Source organism: Rattus norvegicus, chromosome 4, assembly GCF_021556685.1.
Source record: "Rattus norvegicus strain SHRSP/BbbUtx chromosome 4, alternate assembly SHRSP_T2T, whole genome shotgun sequence".
Lineage (NCBI taxonomy): Eukaryota > Metazoa > Chordata > Mammalia > Rodentia > Muridae > Rattus > Rattus norvegicus.
The window spans coordinates 153,760,870-153,782,523 of record NC_141537.1 but is presented as its reverse complement, the minus strand read 5'-3'; the positions used below and the strand labels follow the sequence as shown (position 1 = coordinate 153,782,523).

General features: G+C 43.1%; 1 protein-coding gene across 2 annotated transcripts in view; it reads left to right on the top strand.

Moving 5' to 3' along the window:
* The window catches only part of Ankrd26 (ankyrin repeat domain 26), a 69,847-nt gene that overhangs the window by 7,702 nt on the left and 40,491 nt on the right, over positions 1-21,654 (top strand). The window contains 12 exon segments of one of the 2 annotated variants that reach the window (NM_001446476.1): positions 94-200; positions 2,220-2,281; positions 5,115-5,148; positions 8,994-9,066; positions 11,324-11,384; positions 11,468-11,619; positions 12,049-12,175; positions 12,415-12,476; positions 14,709-14,802; positions 18,851-18,949; positions 19,524-19,552; positions 19,636-19,714. In NM_001446476.1, coding sequence (NP_001433405.1) covers positions 94-200; positions 2,220-2,281; positions 5,115-5,148; positions 8,994-9,066; positions 11,324-11,384; positions 11,468-11,619; positions 12,049-12,175; positions 12,415-12,476; positions 14,709-14,802; positions 18,851-18,949; positions 19,524-19,552; positions 19,636-19,714 — 979 coding nt within the window. 2 annotated transcript variants of the gene reach the window in all.

The window sequence follows — 21,654 nt, the reverse complement described above, 5'->3', positions numbered from 1 at the left end:
TGACTGGGCGGGTCGCAGTCACATGATTCCAAAGCGCAGTTCAGTCGAGAAGTCAGTAATTCGGAATTATGGATTGCTTGTGATGTCTTGCAGGATGACCTAACGCCTATGTTACTGGCTGTAAAGGAAAATAAACAGCATATTGTGGAATTTCTAGTAAAGAAGAAAACAAGTATTCACGCAGCTGATCAGCTTGGAAGGTGCAGTCGTTTGTTTTCATATTTCGTGAGTGAGAGCGCTTGCTGTGAGTTTAAATCCCTAACACTCATGTAAAAGCCAGGCGTGGCTGTGTGTGCTTATAACCCCAGTGTTGGGGAGTGGAGAGAAGCAGGCCCCAAGAGCTTGCTTGCTAACCGGGTTGGGTTGGGGAATTTCGGATTCAGTGAGAGACCTCGTCTCAAACAGAAAAGTGGAGCCTGCTAGAGGAAGATACCCACTGTCATCCTCTGGCCTCTGCGTGTGTGCACAAATACGTGTACGCACACACCACACACTACACACACGCAACAAGTAAAACCTGGTCTTACAGAGTGTTAAGAACCACTCAGAAGTGTAAGTGCAGCAGGAGGAGGAGGAGGAGGAAGAAGAGGAGGAAGAGGGGGAGGAGGAGGAGGAAGAGGAGGAAGAGGAAGATGAGGAAGAAGAAGAGGGAGAGGAGGAGGAGGAAGAAGAGGAGGAGGAAGAAGAGGGAGAGGAGGAGGAAGAGGAGGAGGAGGAGGAGATGACTAACTTAACTACTGAGATATGTTGGAAAAGCACCAGAACCGACATTGGTTGGGTAGACAAGCAGTTATTCAGACAACATAACCCATAGCTGGGCTCTCCTTCCCTTTTACTCTGAGTGATGTTCGTAACCGGATCTGTGACCTTATATTAGCTATGCCAATTTCACTCTGGTAACTGAATTCTCAATTTTTTGGTAACACTTTAAACCTCCCTTCTATACTTTTCCTTGTACCAGACTGTACTGAGCATAAATGGACGTTGCAAACCATTCTGTCTTCTCCTTTTTTATTAAAAAAAAAATTACTTTTGTGAAGGACGTTGATGTTGTCAACATTCTATGCACTTCTTAATTTCCTCCTGCTTTGTTTCTAATATTCTAATGTATTTTTTTTTAAGTAGCTCGAGCAGAGGAAAGGGATAATCTTTTTTTTTTTTTTTTTTTTTTTTTTTGGTTCTTTTTTTCGGAGCTGGGGACCGAACCCAGGGCCTTGCGCTTCCTAGGTAAGCGCTCTACCACTGAGCTAAATCCCCGGCCCCAGAAAGGGATAATCTTTAATGGACAATCTTCTCCTTTAATGAAAATAAGCCATCGGTGGATAATAACGGGAGAAATGATGGCTTTAGATTCCCATGTTGTCAAGCTTACAGCTGACTTCCTAATATAAAAGGGAGGATAATCTATCCTTTGGATTACACTGCGGTTGAGGCCGTAGCTCAGTGGGTAAGAGTGCCTGCTGTATAGTTAGACTCTCCAGTCCCTGTGGAAATAGCCAGGCCAGGCTTTGTGTAGAGGCAGGCAGATCCTGGGGGCTCGCTCTTCAGTGAAGCAGCCTAGAGCACGTCTGGTTTAGTGAACGAGCCTGTTCTGGTTAAAGGAGTACGCTGGAGAGGGATAAACCAGGAGCTCTCCTTTTCGGCTAGGCTGGCTGGCCCGCAAGCTACTTTTGCTTTTCAAAGTATTTGAAATTTGGATTAACAAGGAAGCCTTTCGGCAGGCCTCTCTAAATCAAAGTCGCTTACGCTCCTACAAGACATAGGGCCTCATGTATAAAAGAACGATTTATCTTCCACAGCGATACTTGTAGAAATCAAGCATTAAAGAGAGAATAGTTCAGTCATTGTAGATGGTTGCCTTGTTTAGTAAGATATTTACCAATACATTTAGTTTCTAATTACTGTGTAACTGATTTGGCTTAAATGGCCACAGAGAATTGAAGTACTGGTATCAAGGCCAGCCTCAGTACTTTGTCACTACCGCAACTTATGAGAAACTGTGAATGCACACTGATGTCCATTCTGCTTGCAACTCCGAGATAGCATGTATTTATACTTAACCGACATTTCATCGACATTTGCACATTTGAATCATGTGGGATATGATCCTGATATTAGCTCTGATTTTGTCTGTAATGCTGTTGTGAATTTAATATATTTAGTACTTTTCTTTACTTACCAGAATTAAAAGCATAATTTTTGTCATTTTTTTAACATAGCAACAGGCAAATATTTGAATATGATGGGAAGAGACCAAAAAATTCTGAAAATAGCAATGCAGGTAAGATTCCTCATGAAGAATCTCTCTTCGTGGGCCTTCCCTGGGTAGCCATGTAGATGAAGAATGTTTTGATCACAGAGGAGCAATATGAAACGCAAGTCACTGTGGGAATGTCATGTATGTTTTTCTTTATCTCTCAGTCTAAAATGGCGGATTATTTAAGAGATTAGTTAAAGGAAGTTTACTGTCTAATACAGCATTCCTGGGGATGACAATCTTTTCATCGTGGCCCAGAAATCCACTAGAAAAGCGATTTTCAGTTATCACATTGTATGCTTCCTCCGTCCACATTGTAGCAAATCGAGTTTAGCAGAAGAATGGATCTCACAAGAAGTGGATTACTTTATCAAGAGAATGTTATTTTAGTTGTTTAAATTACTAATAAAGTATTGTAACTGAAAGGTACAATTTTCTTTTCAATAATTTTTATCTGTGTCTTCCCTGGATATAGAATTAGAATTGTTCTGTGTATTTTCAGCCTTCAGTTTGGGAGAGAATACCATTGTGTTCCTTTGAATATGTTTTTTTACTAGGAGGCTTACTAAGTATTTTTTTCCAATCAATAACTATGTGTGTTGTGTGTGTGTGTGTGTGTGTGTGTGTGTATGGTGTGTGTGTATGTGTTGGCAGTAGAACCTGGGGGCCTTATGTATGCTAGGCAAATGTGGGTTTAAATCCTACCCCCTAATAACTTCAATTTTTAGGGAAGTTTTAGGTTCACAGCAAAATTAACAGGAAGAAACAGAATTTCCCATATACCCTGGGACACCCAGACATGCATAGCTTCTTACATTGAGGTCACCATCTGCCTGAGTACTGAGTAGTGGATACATCTGTGAAAATTGTAACCCAGCTGGGCAGTGATGGTGCACGTTTTTAATCCCAGCACCCAGAGGCAGAGGCAGGCGGATCTCCCAGTTCAAAGCTAGCTTACTTCGTCTACCAAACAGGTTCCAGGACAGCCAGGGCTATTACATAGAGAAACCCTGTATCTAAAAGCAAAAAAAGGGAAACAGTTAACCCTACATTGATACAGCGTTATCACTTCAGCATGTCTAGCTTCCATCACACCTCACTCTGGATCTTGTACATGCTATAGATTTAGGCCAGTTTATGACTTGTGTTTACCACTGTGGTAGTGTAATCAGAATGATTTCACTGACTTGAATATTCCTTGGACTTCACCTATTTTTCTTTTCTTTTTTTTTAAGATTTATTTATTTGTTATATATGAGTACACTGTTGTTGCCTTCAGACACACCAGAAGAGGGCATCAGATCCCATTACAGATGGTTGTGAGCCACCATGTGGTTGCTGGGAATTGAACTCAGGACCTCTGGAAGTCAGTGCTCTTAACCTCTGAGCCATCTCTCCAGCCCCTTCACCTATTTTTCTCTCTGACCCCTACTTCCTGGCGGCCACTGCTCTTTTTACTGTCTTTCGAGTTTTTTCCTGCATAGTCATGTGTTTCTCCATGTTTGAAACATTAAGTACCAAGGTAATTAAATATAGTCACTTAAGGTATTATTTCTATCCCCCATCCCACCCCTACAATCCCATCACCACACCAGGCCATCACCACACCTCCAGGCCATCACCACACCTCCAGGCCATCACCATACCTCCAGGCCATCACCACACCTCCAGGCCATCCCCCACACCTCCAGGCCATCACCACACCTCCAGGCCATCACCATCCCTCCAGGCCATCACCACACCTCCAGGCTATCACCACACCTCCAGGCCATCACCATCCCTCCAGGCCATCACCATCCCTCCAGGCCATCTCCCACACCTCCAGGCCATCACCATCCCTCCAGGCCATCACCATCCCTCCAGGCCATCACCATCCCTCCAGGCCATCACCACACCTCCAGGCCATCACCATCCCTCCAGGCCATCACCATCCCTCCAGGCCATCACCACACCTCCAGGCCATCACCACACCTCCAGGCCATCACCACACCTCCAGGCCATCACCATCCCTCCAGGCCATCACCACACCTCCAGGCCATCACCACACCTCCAGGCCATTGCCACACCAGCCCTTTTGGTCTGTTCTGTTTTGTAGGGCAGGTACTCCACCATTGAACAAAGCCTCAGACTTGGCCTGAGTAACCTCATGGGAAATGCCAAGACACTGATTAGTTTGTTTAATTCATACCTTGAATGAAATGAGAAAGATTTTTTTCCTTTTACTGGGGAAAGCCAAGTGCTGACACAGATTAGAAGCTTGAGCTGATAGTCTTACTCTATCCACTAAGGGAGAATAAGATCGCACAGTGCTCGTGCATGGTGCTTGTTTGTGATAGGATTTTAATGCTCAACTACGGTGCTGACCAACACCCTGGGAGAGCCGATCCCACCGTAGCAAAGTAATTGCTTCTGTGATTGTTCCCAGTGCTATCAGTCCGGGAAAAACCCTGCGAGTGGTATGGATTCTGCTATGGTGACAACTGCTGTCAGTCTGATGGCTGAGGCCATAGTACTGGCAGTCTCCCTTTAGGTCTCATAGTGTTTTTTTGTTTGTTTGTTTGGTTTGTTTGGTTTGTTTTGTTTCGTTTTCCCCCACCCTACCCCAGGTCTTAAAGTTTTATAAATTCTGTTCCTTCTTGGATTTGATACATATGAAGGGGAGACAAAGCATTCGTAGTGGATTAGTTACCTATATTAGCATTCATTCTAGGAGAGCCTCTAGGTGTGGTACCAAAGAGAAAGCACTGACGATGACGATGGTGGTGATGATGATGATGGTGATGATGATGATGATAATACCTTATTGTTTTATATTGTTCTCTTGGTTTAAAATATGCTTTTTATTTTTCTTTAATAGTGGATAATGTTTCTGAAGATGGCTCTTTAACGAGGTGGGTAGGAATGTATAATGTTGTTAAAATGAAATGTTAATGGGTTAGAGAATATAGAGGAAAGTGACTAGGATTTGTTAAGTGTTCTGCTTTGAGCTAGATAACTATATTGTGTAGTATAGCTAACATTTCTTACCATGGTCACAGGAGCTTTGAAATGGGGTCTCATATAGTCCAGGGTGACCTCAGACTTGTTAGGTAGTAAAGGATGTCCTTCAACTTCTTCTTTTTTTCTTTTTTTTTTTTTCTTTTTTTTTTTTCGGAGCTGGGGACCGAACCCAGGGCCTTGCGCTTGCTAGGCAAGCACTCTACCACTGAGCTAAATCCCCAACCCCGTCCTTCAACTTCTAATCTTCCTGCCTCCCTCTCCTTAGTGCTGGGATCACAGGCATGAACCACTATGCCCAATTTAATACTGAGAACTGAACCCAGGCTCTGTGCATGCTAGACACTCCTCTGTCCTAGACGATGTTTTAAATTAATTAAATAAGTTAATTAGTTTAAGCTAAATTCTTACAAATTTCCCAGTGAGAGAGAGAGAGAGAGGGAGGGAGGGAGGGAGAGAGAGAGAGAGAGAGAGAGAGAGAGAGAGAGAGTGTGTTTTTAGGTGTGTGACACATTGAGATAGTGGGAGTCACCCTTGGTTGTTCAGCTGTATCCACTGAGGGTAGGGGCTCTGAATTAACCCTGAACTTGCCAATATGGCTGGTCCTGCAAGTTTTCTCACTGTGGGGATCCTGCTTCCACCTTCTGAGGCTGGAATCGCAGAAGAGCGGCCACGTCCCTCTGGCATTTTATGTGGGTTCCGGGGACCCCACTTCTGGTTGCTACACTTGTGTAGTGAGTGCCTCTGATTGCTGCACCCGCCAGTTCTCTTCTCGTTTCCTTAGCCATTTTGAACTTGTATTTAGTTTCCACAACTAATGTTTCTCAAATAAAATAAATTATTCTTTCCCATTTTCTGTCAACTAAGTATTCATGATACTCTTACACAAAGTGAAAACCAATAGAATTTCAGAATTTTAAGGAGGTTTCTACTGAAAACTGTTAAAATAGTCTGAACTGCTGGGTGGACTTTTAGTAGACAGGAGTGTTGGCTCCACCTCTGCTGTCACCCCGGTTCACAGAAGGTAGTGTAGAGTGTAGAGCCTCTCAGGAACCCGCAGACTGGAGGTGTCCGTGTCTCTTCTCAGCTGACGGGTGTCCTTGTGTGGGCATCAGAAGGTGTAGCAGAAGCCTAGGAAGTCACGAGCATCTGGCAGGTGAGTGGCAGACGATGGAGAGGTCATTCACAGGATGGAGAGTCACTGCCTACTGTCATTTGAGCCCATCCTTGTCTCAGGAGCCGTGCCTTTGTAAGGTGAAAGTTTAAAGGTTGAAGGTTGCCATTGAACCCCACAGGAAAGGGACCTAGGAGTTGAGTCCTCTGGGGATGAAGGTATTTAGATGGTTCGTAGGGAAGTCAAAGGTACAGTGACTGGGTACCTAGGATTGGTTTCTGACAGAAGCCATCTAGGAAAGACCAGAGCAAGCAAGTGAGTTTCCTGGAGATGGTCCACCATTTTGCACGACTGCAATGGGTGTGCATGAGAGGCATGGCCTCCTTCGTCCCAGGATTGCGTCTCACTGCTGAGACGCCCTTCCTGTCACTATTATGTGGCCTAATGAGTCCTGGGCATTGGCCCACCTTATTGGACAAGATTCCTACAGATCAACATGAAGAAGAACTTTCATGACTTAATGCTGTTAAGATGAATTAATGACTTAATAGCCTTCCTGACTTGATTTAAATTTTAGGAAGAAAGTTTACAGAGATGGTTTTAGTTGTTTTACCAGAATGATGTAATAAAGTTAGAATCAGGAATGGAATGTGCCCCCTCCTCATAGAGTAGCAAGTAAAGGCTGCATGATGAGGAATACAATGACCTTTCATAAACTGCACTAAGAAGAAAATAGGCTTGGGACAAATTTATGATCAAGGAAAAGCATTCTAGGTCAGGTCCAGGGATGAGGTGCGCACCATGAGAAAGCAAGGCCATGGGAAACAGTTGCTCTGAGCTTACAGCAAGCTTTTAGAGTCAAACACCGCTTTGAACTTACTATCCATATCTTCCTGTGCTCTCCTTTTGTGTAGCGTTTTATTTATGAGGTAATTTTATAAAGAACTTAAAGAAGGTAGAAAAAGGCTGAGAGAAAAGATAAAGCGTGGCTTTCAGCTCTGCTCCATCCACCAAATGTGTATAGACAGTTGTATGTAGGTATATGTGTATGTATGTAACTGTGCACATGCACTTGTGAAATTGATGAAACAGGTGCCCGGGCCCCAGCCAGAGACAGAGAGACAGAGAGACAGAGATACTGAGTTTCTTTTCTTTTCTCCCTGGCTCATGAAGAGTTAGTGAACTCCAAGCCTCTTGCCTGGTCAGCAAGGGGCCTTCAGCCAAAGAGAAAGGAGCCCAAGTAACTAAGCATTTTTTTTTCTTACTCCCCTGCTGCTATCAACAGGAGCTAAATTGCCAGAAGCCACCAGCTTCCAGCCCCAGAATAGCAAGAAAGTAAAATTGCCAAAAGTCAGCAGCTTTTGGCCCCAATTGCTGATGTCATCCATAACCCTTTCCCAGCCTTCCTTGGGTACTTGGATGCCAGGTGGGCTCTGGTAGGCTTCAAGGGATTGGTAGTTTATGTATACGCAAGTAGTACACAACCTACTTAGGAAAATGATTGGACTTTTATAGTTGCTTATTAATTATAGAGTGATCTGCCTACACGCCAGAAGAGGGCACCAGAGATTATGAGCCACCAACCATGCGATTGCTGGGAATTGAACTCAGGACCTCTGGAAGAGAAGCCAGTGCTCTTAACCTCTGCTCTGAGCCATCTCTCCAGCCCCAGTTTTAATGTTTTAATCTGTAGAAAATGTATTGCCAACACAATAGTTTGTACTGAAGTTTGCTTAAATTTCATTTTTAAACTCTTTAAGTATTTCATGGGATTCCCGATAGTGTTTTAAGGTACCTGGAAGCTATAGGATGATAGGTCTTACTGTAGAGCCTTCCATGGCCTGCAGCACTGTAAACCAGGCTGACCTTTGACTTGGAGCAGTCTTAGCACTCTGATTGCAGGCATGTGCCGTCAGACCTGGCTCATAGGGTCTTAACAGGGCCTTTCCAGGCTGCATGCTGAGTGTTTAAACAGGGTAAACAGGGCAGTGCAGTTTGTCCCATGTTTTAGGTTATCAGATTCTCTTCAGTTCAGAAGGCAAAAGTGATGTCAGCTATCGATGAGATATCAGCACAGTCATTAGCACAGGCAGGTTTAGAAACCTTGTTCATAGGCCCGCCAACATGTTGACTTTGCATTTTAATATGGAACGAAGAGTGAGTCTTGACTATTTCAGAGTCGGAGAAGTGGAGGCAGGAAGAGGCAACTAAAGGCTTTATGAGAAGAGGCCAAATTTGAATCATATCCTCCAAGAGATGTTCACTATACCGATTACTGATATGTTCTTAGATTTTTTTTTTCTTTTTTCTGGAGCTGGGGACCGAACCCAGGGCCTTGCGCTTGCTAGGCAAGCACTCTACCGCTGAGCTAAATCCCCAACCCCTCTTAGATTTCTTTTAAGCACTCCCTTACTACTGGAGAGGTGGCTCAGCAGTTAAGTACTGGCTGCTCTTCCAGAGATCCTGAGTTCAATTCCCAGCACCCACATGGTGGCTCACAACCATCAGTAATGGGATCTGATGCCCTCTTTTGTCATGCAAGCATGTGTGTGTGTGTGCATATATACAAATGCACAAATAAATAAAAGAGCTTGTCTTACAATTTCTGTTGGCTGTTGTTCTAAGGTCTTCTCACATACCTGATCCTGCCGACTCCTGGCCTACATCAGATGAGGATGACTATAACTTTGATACCAAGGTAACATGCAGTTTTGTGAAAATAATCGTTTAAATTTGTTTGGCTGAATGTTCCCTCTTAAAATTTAGTGACAATCTATCATTGTTGTATGTGGAATATTGATCAGAGAAACATTTTATAGAACAATGACTTGTTAAATTATATTTTATTTTGGTGAATATCAAAGACTGATTGTCCCGTGGGGAGCTAGAGGCTGAAAGTGAATGAGCTGGAAAGTCCATAAAGATGTGAGTCTGTTATACCTAAATTAAATCTTGGATGGGCCCAGCTTGTACATACAGTAAATCATGAACTCTGTGGTGACTTCAGTTTCAAGAGTGTAAACACACAGCATGCAGTTTCTGTGTGTCTTTTTCCTTGGACACCTCTTAGTGTGATACAGTTTTCAGGTGAACTTTTTCTCTATTTCTATCCTTGGTCTCCATGTGGTTATTACAGTCTATGCCTGGTGTCGTTCCCTCAGGAAAAAAAAAAAAAAGTAGATATTCTGCCCTCAAGATATTGTCTCTTGAGTTTCTAGAAACATGACTCACCTTTAAACTCCTTTAATGTAAACTCAGGTCAAGGAAATGTCACATATAAAACCATAAAACCCACTGAATTCTTAAAAACATATTCTCCTTGTGATGTTTACATGTAAGCTTCTGTGACACTGAGGAAATGTCACTGTTAAAAAGACAAAACAAACCAGGTTAGAGAAGTGTTACGAGAAGGAGGCACCAGCTGTCTGAAACCGTGGAGTTAGATCAGGAATGAGGTTAAAATATCTTTGCCTTATTGGATACATAATAGATTTTTTTAATCTATGTTACCCATAGAGTTCCAACTAGCAAATCTTCTCCAAGTAGGAAATTAATAGAGCAATGCTTTTCCCAATGTCTTCTTTATCTAGGAATGATGTTACATCCCTCAGGTAGTGGTAACCAGACATGATTAAGCATTATGTACTTATAGAATTAAACTTTCATTATACTAATGTCTTCAAAATGGCATTGCAAATCATTATTTGGAATGTACTGTGATTCACAGTTCTCGTACTTCTTTTTACCAATCTTAGGCTTAAATGTTATGCTGGCTAGATTTATCTCAACTTGACACATGCTAGAGTTATCTGAAAGAAGGGAATCTCAATTGAGAAGATGCTTCCATAAGATCCCGCTGTAGGGCATTTTCTTAATTAGTGATTCATGTGGGATGGTCTCGCTCATGGTGGGTTGGGGCCGTCCCTGGACTAGTGGTCCTGGGTCCTATAAGAAAGCAAGCTGAGCAAGCCAGGGGAAGTAAGCCAGTAAGCAGCACCCTTCATGGCCTCTGCATCAGCTCCTGCCCCCAGGTTCCTGTCCTGCTTGGGTTCCTGTCCTGACTTCCCTCAGTGATAAACAGTGATGTGGAAAGTGTGAGCCAAATAAACCCTTTCCTCCCCAGTCTCTTTGGTCATGGTGTTCATCGAAGCGACTCTAACTAGCACTTTTCTCCTTTCCTCTTCATTTAAACTCATTCATACTTTCCCTCCCTCCTCACTCCGTCTGTCCCTCCCCTACTTTGTATTGTGACTTCGCCACAGCCTGCACCTTCACACATGACACTTGTGTCTTCTGTCAGTGCCTTTTCTCCATGGTTGGCATATTTAGTTATACTTTTCTTCGGTCCCTGCATATGGCTTTGCCTCACAAGATTTATTCTTTTTCCTTCCTCTTTGTTAGAAAGAACTAAACACATATAATAATTTGCATGTCACTTTGGGCACCCAGGGTGAAATCACTTACACTGTTTGCAGTTTCAACTCATGAACTACAGAAAGTAAACCTTCACAGCTTCTCCTTTAGAAACAATCACACAAATATAGGTCACGGTGATACGTTCAAGGTATTTTAAATTTTTTTAAATGCTAGTGTTTTCAGAAGTACTCTAGATTGGGAATAAATTTTTGTTCTAGGTTATTTCATTTAAATCATATACTAAAGGATATCATAAAATTTGCACGATAATCAGGTGTAAGGAGAGTAAAATTTTGATGATATTCCTATCCCATAATCCTCGTGCAGCTGAAGTCTGTAGACTCGTAAATGGCATGGTTAATATTTGAATCTACCTTAAGGATTCAGAAACACACTCTTGGTGTTAGATCAGATAGTAAGAGCGGTGGGCTAGAGAGTCAGCCATTAAAGGCTAGGCTCACAACTAAAAATATAAGATAGTAAGAGCGAATATTTGCCTTATTGTAATGTTATTTTCAAAATTACTTTTGTTTTTCTAGAACGTTCCCAAAATTAATTTAACAGAGTTGTGGACAGCTGCCCAGCAGTCTAAGAAAAACCGTGAGTCATTTAAAGATGGCCTGTTCTTGTGCTCTTCATTGATTTAAAAGTTTTTACATGTATTCTTTCCCTTTTCGTAACAGAAACAAAATGTGGCTTTGAGGAACCAGACAGTAGAGCCCTGTTTGACGATAGCAATTCCGCTAGTGAAAACGAAGATGCCACTGGGATTGAGCCTGAATCACCAGCCAGAGTCCAGACTCTCTCCCCGTCCTGTCAGTCACCCGACCCTGTGGTGCGTACAATTCTCTCATCTTTAAAGCCCAGGCTTACTGTTTGATTGCTTGGGGAGCTCCTTTCTCTTTCCATGTAAATGTTGGGTCATAATTCTCTTGCTGCATGTACGTAAGGATGCAGGCCAGAGGCACCAGATGCCCTGGACCTGGAATTAAACCTGGATCTGAGCTTCTGATGGGTACTGAGGACTGCAGTTGTGTCCTCCGAAGACAGCAAGTGCCCCTAACTGCCGAGCTGTCTTTCAGCCTCACATCCTCCTCCGAATGCACGTTTCATAACTGCCTTCCAGGTCCTTTGTCCACCTCAGACCGAAGGCACGACCTTTCCCTTACTGACTGTGGCCCGTGTCGCCCATTCTCACCAAACAGTGACTAGCAAGCACCCTGTGATCTGCAGGGTGAGTGAAGTTGCTGTTTTCTTCCCATAGGAAGGAGCAGCTGATCCTGCAATTGAAGGAGAAGAAAACGGAAAGGATATCATTGAAAGCGCTTCACAGGAGCAATCACATGACAGTTTAGTCCGTGCTGACGGCTGGCACAGAAGTAATAAAAGTGGTGAGATAGCCAACACTCCATCTCATGTGCTGTTACAGAGCACTGAAGCATCAAGAACCAAGCCAGTATCTACGTTTTCTTTTGCTTTCTTGCTACTCTCAGTTGCCCGAAGCTGCTCCAGCCGAAACTCTTTCCTGATATCATTTTTATTGTAATTTTGTGGCTGTAGATAAACATGCACGCACTTAAACTTCAGTGATGCGTGTCCTCACTAATTTGCATGTGACTGTGTTCCACAGAAATGATGTCTGCGTTGGGATTGGGAGAAGACGAAGATGAAGACTCACCTTGGGATTCTGAGGTACGGACAAAACAAATGGAGCTGCTCACTCTCTCGCCTGCGTGTGCCTGTGAGGGGCGGTTTCCTCTCATTTTCAACCCATAGACAATACTTAGATACCAGGTGCTGCTCGTAACACAATTCTGCTCATTTGCATGCCTCACTTACAGATGTAGGCGTCAGAGGAACCACTTTAGACTAAGTTTAAGTACAAATTAAAAAGTCGTATCAACCTGTGACCTGAAAGATTCTGTGATAGATGTGGGTGTGTACAAGTCCTGTGTCATTCAGAGGGAAAGTGTGGACTGTGATTTTTTTTTTTTTTTACTCCTGAAACCTGAAAAGATAGCAGGTGAGACTTGAAAGTGTCATTCAACCTGGGTTGTAAAGTATAAATCCGCAAGGGAACTGTCAGGAGAAAGAAAAGAATCAGTGTAACTCTGTGGAGCTGTAGCAGTTTTGGTTAAGTTTGTTTTAACTTAATTTCTCCTGTAATAGATGTAAATCATCTTCAGAGATGAAATGCATTTAGTGCCGGTGTAGGATCCATCGTCCATGATGATCTATTTTAATGACACCATCATAGAAAGAGTTAGGGGTGGCTTAGAAGTGTAGCAGCCATGCATACTGGAACCACCACAGTCAAAAGACATGGCCATACTTGGTTCTGGCATTTAATATTTATAGAATGGGGGGGAGGAGTTAACCTGTCTGAATGTCAGAGACTTCGTTGTGCCATAAAGACGTGAGATGCACAGGAGGGGTGAGAACGTAAGCCCGTCTTGTGAGGAGTGAAATGCGTCCACTCATGTGACAGCTACACGTGTGGCAGCATGATCCCCGTGCTCCTCAAAACGAAAGGAGGAGCCGTAGTATCAAGGAGAGGACGGACAGTGCAGGGGCACTGGGATCTTCATTTTGGAAAAGTGTCAGCCAATCACTGACTGAGGTAACCTGGAAGATACAGTGATTCCGTACATAAGGTCTTTCTCACAAGGGCTTACATGCGTTGCCCTGAGTAAATTTCTGTGACTGGGTCACCGTTACAGCTGAGGCAGTCGGACACTGAGTTACAAGTGAAGGCTCGGTGTTAGTGCAGCGATAGAACAGAAGACCAAGCAACTTATCGTCAGTCTCCCTGCTTCATATAGAGGGAGCAGGAGGGAGACTGGATCTCAGATGGAGTGGAGGTGGCTTTGTTAGGCTTCTGTCTGGGGATGACATTCAAACTCCCAACAAGGATGAGAGCAGCGGCCAGCCCTCGGGAGTCAAGAACATCCCAAGGAGCGGCCAGCTGTGTTTGCTCATTGCTCTGCTTTAACTGTCCAGGGACGAAGCATGCAGTTGTCAGAAGCATGGAGTGGAATATTCATTATCTACGTGTGCTCTGTACAAAATAATTCCTTAGCCATCTCAAACACTTAGACATTTTTACATCCTTTCTTGTCCAAGCTTACTGCATATTCTGGAAGTTCTTTTTTGATTGGGAGGAATCACATTCTGCCTTTGATGTTTGGGGGCTTTTATTTATACCAACAGAAAAGAGGTTCTTTATCATTTTAGTCAACCAGTTTTTGCTGGCTGTAAAAATTTCACACAAAATTACTTAGATTTTTCCAAGCCTTGGTTTACCTAAATGTAGCAACTTCTACAGTGCCCTCTGTGTAATCATTGTGACACACGCTGAAGTTTCTTACCGTACAGGCCAGGTTTCTTATTCTGACTTTATACATTTCTGTCATTGGACATAATTTAAATGTTTCATGCTATATTAAAGCAGGTGAACTTACGAGAATTTCTTTTTTTTTTTTTTTTGGTTCTTTTTTTCGGAGCTGGGGACCGAACCCAGGGCCTTGCGCTTCCTAGGTAAGCGCTCTACCACTGAGCTAAATCCCCAGCCCCGAGAATTTCTTAAGATACCTGTTTTTTTTAGTTGTCTTCTTACATTGCATGAGGAATGAGGAGTAGTGCTAAGCGTCCTGAGTTTAGTTGCTGGCTGAAGCATAAAAACAAATTAATTTTTTATGAATGCACTCCTCTGACCTTCCGTGCCTGCCTTCATAGTTGCTAACCAGCCGAAGAGCAGAGGTGGGTGTGACCGAGAGAAAACACACGCAGTCCTCTTTACTGGCGGGGTTCTTTTCAGTGCTGCTTCTTATTTTTCTAACAGTATTTGAACAGGAAACTGAGGCATCATCTCAGAAAATGATCAGGAGATCTTTACGTCACTCATTTTGATATCTGCTCCAACAGAGTCTCTCCGAGAGTGTGTCACTGGACGGCGTAGCTCCCCTGTCTGGGACTGAAGATCACACAGGAAAAAGGAGAGCGCGCGGACAGATAGAAGGTAAGAACGGTTTTAGTTTTTGAAAGTCACTTGACAGATGTCTATTTAGAATAGAATGTTTTCAGCTGAGGACAAATACTCGGTAACCGTAACGGCGTACGTAGAAGTAAGCGGTGGAAAGTTTGAAATGAGTTACCAAGGTTTAGCAACAGAGTAACCTGTTCCACACAGCTACGCTGCACTACCTGCTCATCTGAAGCTATTCCGGAGCGTGGGGGAAAGGACAGGAAAGATGAGAATGCCAGAGAGCGCAGAGGACAGATGAAGGGCGAGAAGAGGGTGCGTGCTGCAGTGGGCGGGAAACTACAGTAATTCTGCAGCTAGGAACGCAGCAGAGACAGAGAAGAACTTGGGGGAAGCTTCAGTACCAAATGCGGGAAGGTCAGAGTGAGCTCCTCCTCTCTGGCTGTTGAGAAGAACTGGGTCAGAGAGCCTGACTGTGCAGAGCTGTTGCTGTTTCCCACAGACACGTGGACCCTCGCCTTACCTGCACTTCTGTCACCTGACCCGGTGATGTGACTGACGTGAAACAGCGTCGGGATTATTTGGGTTTGCAGCTTACAAAGGGGTCCAGTCTTTCCTCAGGGAGGAATAGTGAAAGGGTGCAGTCAGCTGGCTTCACAGTGTCTGAAGTTAGGAGGTAGAGAAGGGGCAGGAGGACAGCATTAAAACCTCTGGACACTGGTCTCTAGGGAAGCTCCACCTTTAAAAATCCTTCAGAAACAGCGCCACCAGCTGGGCGCCAAGAGTAACACATGAGCTGTGTGGGCGGCTCCCTGTAGCCACATGCGCATGCGGGATGTATAACTTAGCCTCTAAATTGCCACCAAAACTTTCCAAAGACTAAAACCACAGAAAGAAGAAAATGGTGAGGTTGGTTCTGAAGAGTTCAGGGAAGCCATGTCCTGACAAAAGTCCATTAGAAGGATGAGCTCTGCTTCTTCTCTGGGGAAGATAGGAACGTGAGGTTAGTTTCTAACGGTACATTGAGCAATAGGAATTTAGAATTAGGCTCATTACAGAGCAGTTTCTCTAGCTTTAATGAATCAGTTGCTGGTTCCTCACCTTCAAAGAGACTGACTTCTGGAGCCAGACCGGGCCGTTGATGACTCACGTTCCAGTGTGATAACAGCTTCATGGAGTGTTTTTACCAACAAAGCAAAGCAGTCATAAGTCAACATGCCTTAAAATGCATGACAGAAACTGGCTATGTTTTTCTGTTTGCTGTGCAAGTATGAGACCCTGCATTCAATTACCTAGAACCAACATTAATTGACAGGAGGTAGGTAGAGGTCCCATGTGAGTCCTTTCCTTCTAGGCTAGACGAAGTCTTGGATCTGATGTCTCTTCCCAATCGATGGAGCCACCTGGTTTTAGCTCTCATTCTGCCAGTTTTTCCCTGGAAGCTCACTCTGGAAAGATGCTAATCAGTTCTAGGTTTTTAATTACCTAAAAGTTCCTTATAACTGTGTCTACCTCCTTCGTTTTTATTTTTAAGTATTTTTAATTCTTTGAAAAAATGTTGATTCATGTGGTATCATCATGCGTCATTTAGAAATATCTATCTTATTTACTGGCTTAAAATATTTTTATATACTATATTTTAAAAGAAAAAATAATAGCAGAACAAAACAAAAATACAAACAATAACGGACTCCATTTTGTGTTGACAACTATTCCCGAGCATGGGACCGACTCTAGACGATGGTTGACATACCTGGTGTTACCACAGTGGAGAAAACTGACCTCTTCCAGCAGGTGTCAATCGCAAACAGCTTCTTTGTTAAGAGTAGAACTTTGTGTCCTTTTCTTCTTGGTGCCAGGATTGTGTCTGGCTTGAACGTGTGCATGTCCTGTGTGTTTTCAAATCTCTGTGAGTTCCTGTTGTGCCTGGAAGATGTGCAGTCCTCCACCCGCTCTGGCTCTTAGAATCTCCCTGCCTCCTCTTCTGCGTAGATCTCTGCGCCTTGAGAGTCCGGGTTTGATAAAGACACTGACTGCATTTACAGCTGAGTGTTCCAGAATCTCTTCACTGTGCACAGTGTCTAGTCTGGGTCTCTGCGTTAATGACCATCTCCTGGACAAAGATGCTTCTCCGCCCGTAAGGGTCAGCAGTGCACTAATCCTCTGTCAGATTTCCTGATGACAGCTCTTCTGATAGGGTGAAGTGGTGTCTCAAAGTAGTTTTAATTTGTGTTTCCCTGATGACCAGGGTTAGTTACTGACCGTTTGTGTTTCTTCTTTTGAAAGCTGTCCATTTCATTAGCCCATGTGTTGGTTGGTAGTTTTGGTTCTTTGGTCTGTAACTTCTGCAGTGCTTTGTAAATTCTCAACATTAGCCCCCTGTTTGAATAGTTGGTAAAGTAGCCTCCATATACAACAACAGTATACTCTCAGAGAAAGAGATGTGTTTTAAAAAGCACTTATAATCGCTTAGAGGAGTTAAATGTACATGGAGTATACCTAAGCAAGAAAGTGAAAGACCTTTCCAGTGAGGCTGTCAAGACACTGAAAAGGGAATCCAAAAGATTTCAGATGACAGAAAGAGCTCCGCCCACGCTCCTGGCCTGGCACAACTACTGTTGTGACAACCATTCCATGTTATATCAACTGAATTTTGACCCTGGGGATTTTCAATTTTATGTGCATTGGTGTTTTGACTGCATGCCTGTCTATGTGAGGGTGTGAGATCCCCTGGAACTAGAGTCAGAGGCAGTTGTGAGCTGCCATGTGGGTGCTGGGAATTGAACCCAGGTCCTCTGGAAGAATAGCCAGTGCTGAGCCACTCACTCTCCAGCCCTGACATCAGGAATTTTTCATAATCTCTCATGATACTTTCCTTAGTTTTGTTTTTGTTTTTTTTTCCACGTGGAAGAGGTTTATTGAAGATGACAGAGACAAAGAGGGGAAAGAGGGAAAAAGAAGAAAAAGAGAGAGCCCACCGCATGGTTTTAAGTGTCACCTTTTCCACACTCTTAGGGACAAGCTTTAACCTTCTAGTTTGTTTTCATCTGTTTTCCTTTCAAAAAAAAAATCCTTTGCTTTAGGCTACTTATGACCACTCGACATATTTTCACACTTAAAAGCATTTCCCTTCCTTTAATAGTTAACCCAAAACAAACTTTCTATCTATGACTCTTACATCCCCTTTTCTCACTGACTATTCCTTCAGTCTTTTTGTTTTTACATAATTAGAAAATACTTCTAATTATATTCTAAGTAAAACCTAAGAAGTTGAATATGAAACACAGGAAATGGGGATATTATGCTTTGAGTATCTGAGAGTTAGAAAGACAGACCGGGCATGCTTCCGGCTAGGAAGTTCAAAAGGAAGGAGAAATAGGGATAGTAATTCAGAGTTACTGCTGAGTTCAAAAGAAGAAGGCATTGGACTGGTCCGTAGAAAGCATGCAAAGTGAAGGTCATGCATGTAAAGATCTAGTGATCACTGGAGACGAGTAACTTCTGTGGGAAGGAGGCTGAGGGAAGAGACCAGTGCTGTTGGAACTGACACAGGGCTCTGGGGAGCTCACATTGGGCTCTCGCTGCCTCAGTGTTACTGGGATTAGAAAGTGGTGTTAGAATTTGGTTTACCGTAGCTCCACAGATGTCATCTGAACACTAACAGGGACCAGAGACCTGGGTCTCGTTATATTATGTGGATTGGATTAATTAGAAATGGAAACCTTTGCTGTCTTTTGAGATAGCTAATTTCCTGAAGAAATAGTTATTTCATGAAAACCTATTAAAGATTAACATAGTTAACAGCTAAACCAAACTATTTTTTTTTCTTTTTTTCGGAGCTGGAGACCGAACCCAGGGCCTTGCGGTTGCTAGGCAAGCGCTCTACCACTGAGCTAAATCCCCAACCCCTAAACCAAACTATTTTAAAGCAAAGCATTGTGGTTTGTTTCTTAATTATTTTGAATAAATATTAAACCGATTTTGAAATAAAAGTTTACTAGTATCTACGGTTCTACTATCTGATGACTCAGCTTACTTTTCCTTGACAACCATTTAATATTAAGACATGTGCGTTGTTTCTCAGATGTGACTTATATACCTTCCTGCATGAGCGGATCAAGAAGCTTTAAGATGGCTAAGCTAGAGGAGTCCAGAACTGTAGGCATTCCAGTAGCCCACATGGGTATGGAAAATGGTATTTTTATCAACTGTTATTCTACAAGTATATATCTAAGTCTAATCGATTTAAAAAAATCTCTGGTGAAAATGAGTTGTACGTTGAACCGAACTATTACTCTGTCTTTGTATTTTCTAAAATTGTAGGGTAAACTGAGAAACCGGATAAATGCTTGTAGTATAATGTAATAAACCGTCCTGGTGTGCTGCATTAAAGACACGCATTTGCCATCGTCTCCACAGTGTATCTTCACAGCCATGACTTTCTTTTCTCCTAACTAACCATCGTGTTTCTGTCTGCCCATCAGCTTGTTTACATTGGCGAAAACACACACGGTTCTGTTCTAGTCATGGTCACTGGACAGACCTCACTTTGAGTCCTAACTGCATGTCTTGTCAAGCTTACTGTCTTGTTCTTTACTGAATATATTTCCAACGCGTGGGTGGCCTTATCAGAGGGGGAGAGCGGAGCCGATCACTTCCAAATGTATCATGAGGGTCAGCGCCATAGTTCCCGCATAAATAGATTGTTGATAACCATACGTATATATAATAAATTACACATTCCTTTTGCTTTACAGAGGCCCCCAGGAGGTGCCCAATCATGGAGGTATAGTAATATTTCCTCGTGCGTTTTCACTACATGCCTTATGGAGAATACGTTTGTTGAATACTGTTTTCAAACCCGTCCAGCCTGCCGTGGAAAGGAGGGCTCCTGTTCTGAACAAATCAGAGACAGTGGGGATGAAGGATGTGCAGACTTTCAAACCAGGTAAATTGTGGGGTCCTGCAGAGGGAGGTGCATTACACCCTGGGAATGCTGTCTTCTGATTCCCAGACGATTTTACTCCCAGTCTCATTAGAAAGATTTGAAGTGAATAAAACAGCATCTTCTTTGGTTCCTGTCATTGGTAGGCACCACACTGTCGCCTTTGGAGGCCAGGAGTTACCTTAATGGCTCAGGGGCTTCAACTAACTCAAACTCAGGGTTTGTGGCTTCAACACAGAAGAGTGTTCAGACTAGCCAAGATGAAACAGAAGAGGTTTTTATTAAGAGTAGAGAGAAAGACACTCAAGAAATGAATAAAAGCACGTGTAAGTGTGTGTATGCAGGCGGCATGTGGAGCTGTGGCTCCGAAGCAGAGCTAAGGGAGACGTAGGAAAGAAGGCATGCCCAGCAGTGTGTGTGGGCTTCCCGGGAGGATCGCGTGTGTAAGCATTAGCGTATCACTTTGATGGCTCTCTGAGAGTTGTCTGGAAACCTTGTTTTTCTTTTACATCTTCATCTTGCTTTGATAAATGAGACTATAAAGTGGCTCTAGGGGTTTCTTGAATGGGATTATGATCTGATAAGGTAAAACCAGGGCCACGCAAGGGCATTATCTTTTAGTGTAAATGGGATTTCTGGTGAAACCTCCAGAAATCTGTAGGTTTACAGATGAGAAGACAGAAGTCTTCTAAAGCAGTGATTCCCAACCTTCCTAATGCTTTATTGAATACAGTTCTTTAATACAACCCTTTAATACAGTTTCTTATGTTAGAGTGACCTCAACCATAAAATTATTTCATTGCTACTGTTATGAATTATAGGTATATCTGACATGCAGGATGTCTGACTTGCAGCCCCTGTGAAAGGATCATTCAGTCCCCAGAGGGGTTGTGACCCACAGGTTGGGAACCACAACTCTAAAGCAAGTGGTAACTGCGCTTGCCTCTGTTTCTCAGCTGACTAACCATGTAAGTGCATGCTATGACTAGCCATGTAACATCATGCTATGACTAGCCGTGTATAATCACATGCTATGACTAGCCATGTAACATCATGCCATGACTAGCCATGTAACATCATGCCATGACTAGCCATGTAACATCATGCTATGACTAGCCATGTAACATCATGCTATGACTAGCTGTGTAATCACATGCTATGACTAGCCATGTAACATCATGCTATGACTAGCCATGTAACATCATGCTATGACTAGCCATGTAACATCATGCTATGACTAGCCATGTAACATCATGCTATGACTAGCCATGTAACATCATGCCATGACTAGCCATGTAACATCATGCCATGACTAGCCATGTAACATCATGCTATGACTAGCCATGTAACATCATGCTATGACTAGCTGTGTAATCACATGGTATGACTAGCCATGTAACATCATGCCATGACTAGCCATGTAACATCATGCTATGACTAGCTGTGTAGCCACATGCTATGGTAGTGGCTTCTTTCTTTTCTCAGGTCCCCATAATTGTCAGTGTCTATCGCTCTTCTGTACTGGCGGGGCTACAAAGCCCACCCCCACAGTGACACACGTCCTCCAACAAGGCCACACCTCCTAACAGTAAGGGTCAAGCATATTCAAACCACCACAGTGTCGAATGACAGGGGACTTTAGTGGTGAAATGGTTCTTATTTTCCTTTTTGCCTTAGAAAGCTTAAGTCTGGTCACTGTGCTGAGAAAGGAAAAAAGAAACAAATACTTCTGTTATGTTCGCATCCCCTATCTCCTTTTTATCCACCCTTTGATTTTATGTGGAATAAGACTCTTTCTGATTCTACGTGGGAGAGAGTGGATCACTTTGGATATTGTTTATCCTTGTAAATTTATGATGTTTATCCGTGTCGTAAAAAGGGAGCTCTGTTGAAGGGGCTCGAGACCCCAAAAGTACAACAATGCCAAGCAACCAGAGCTTCCA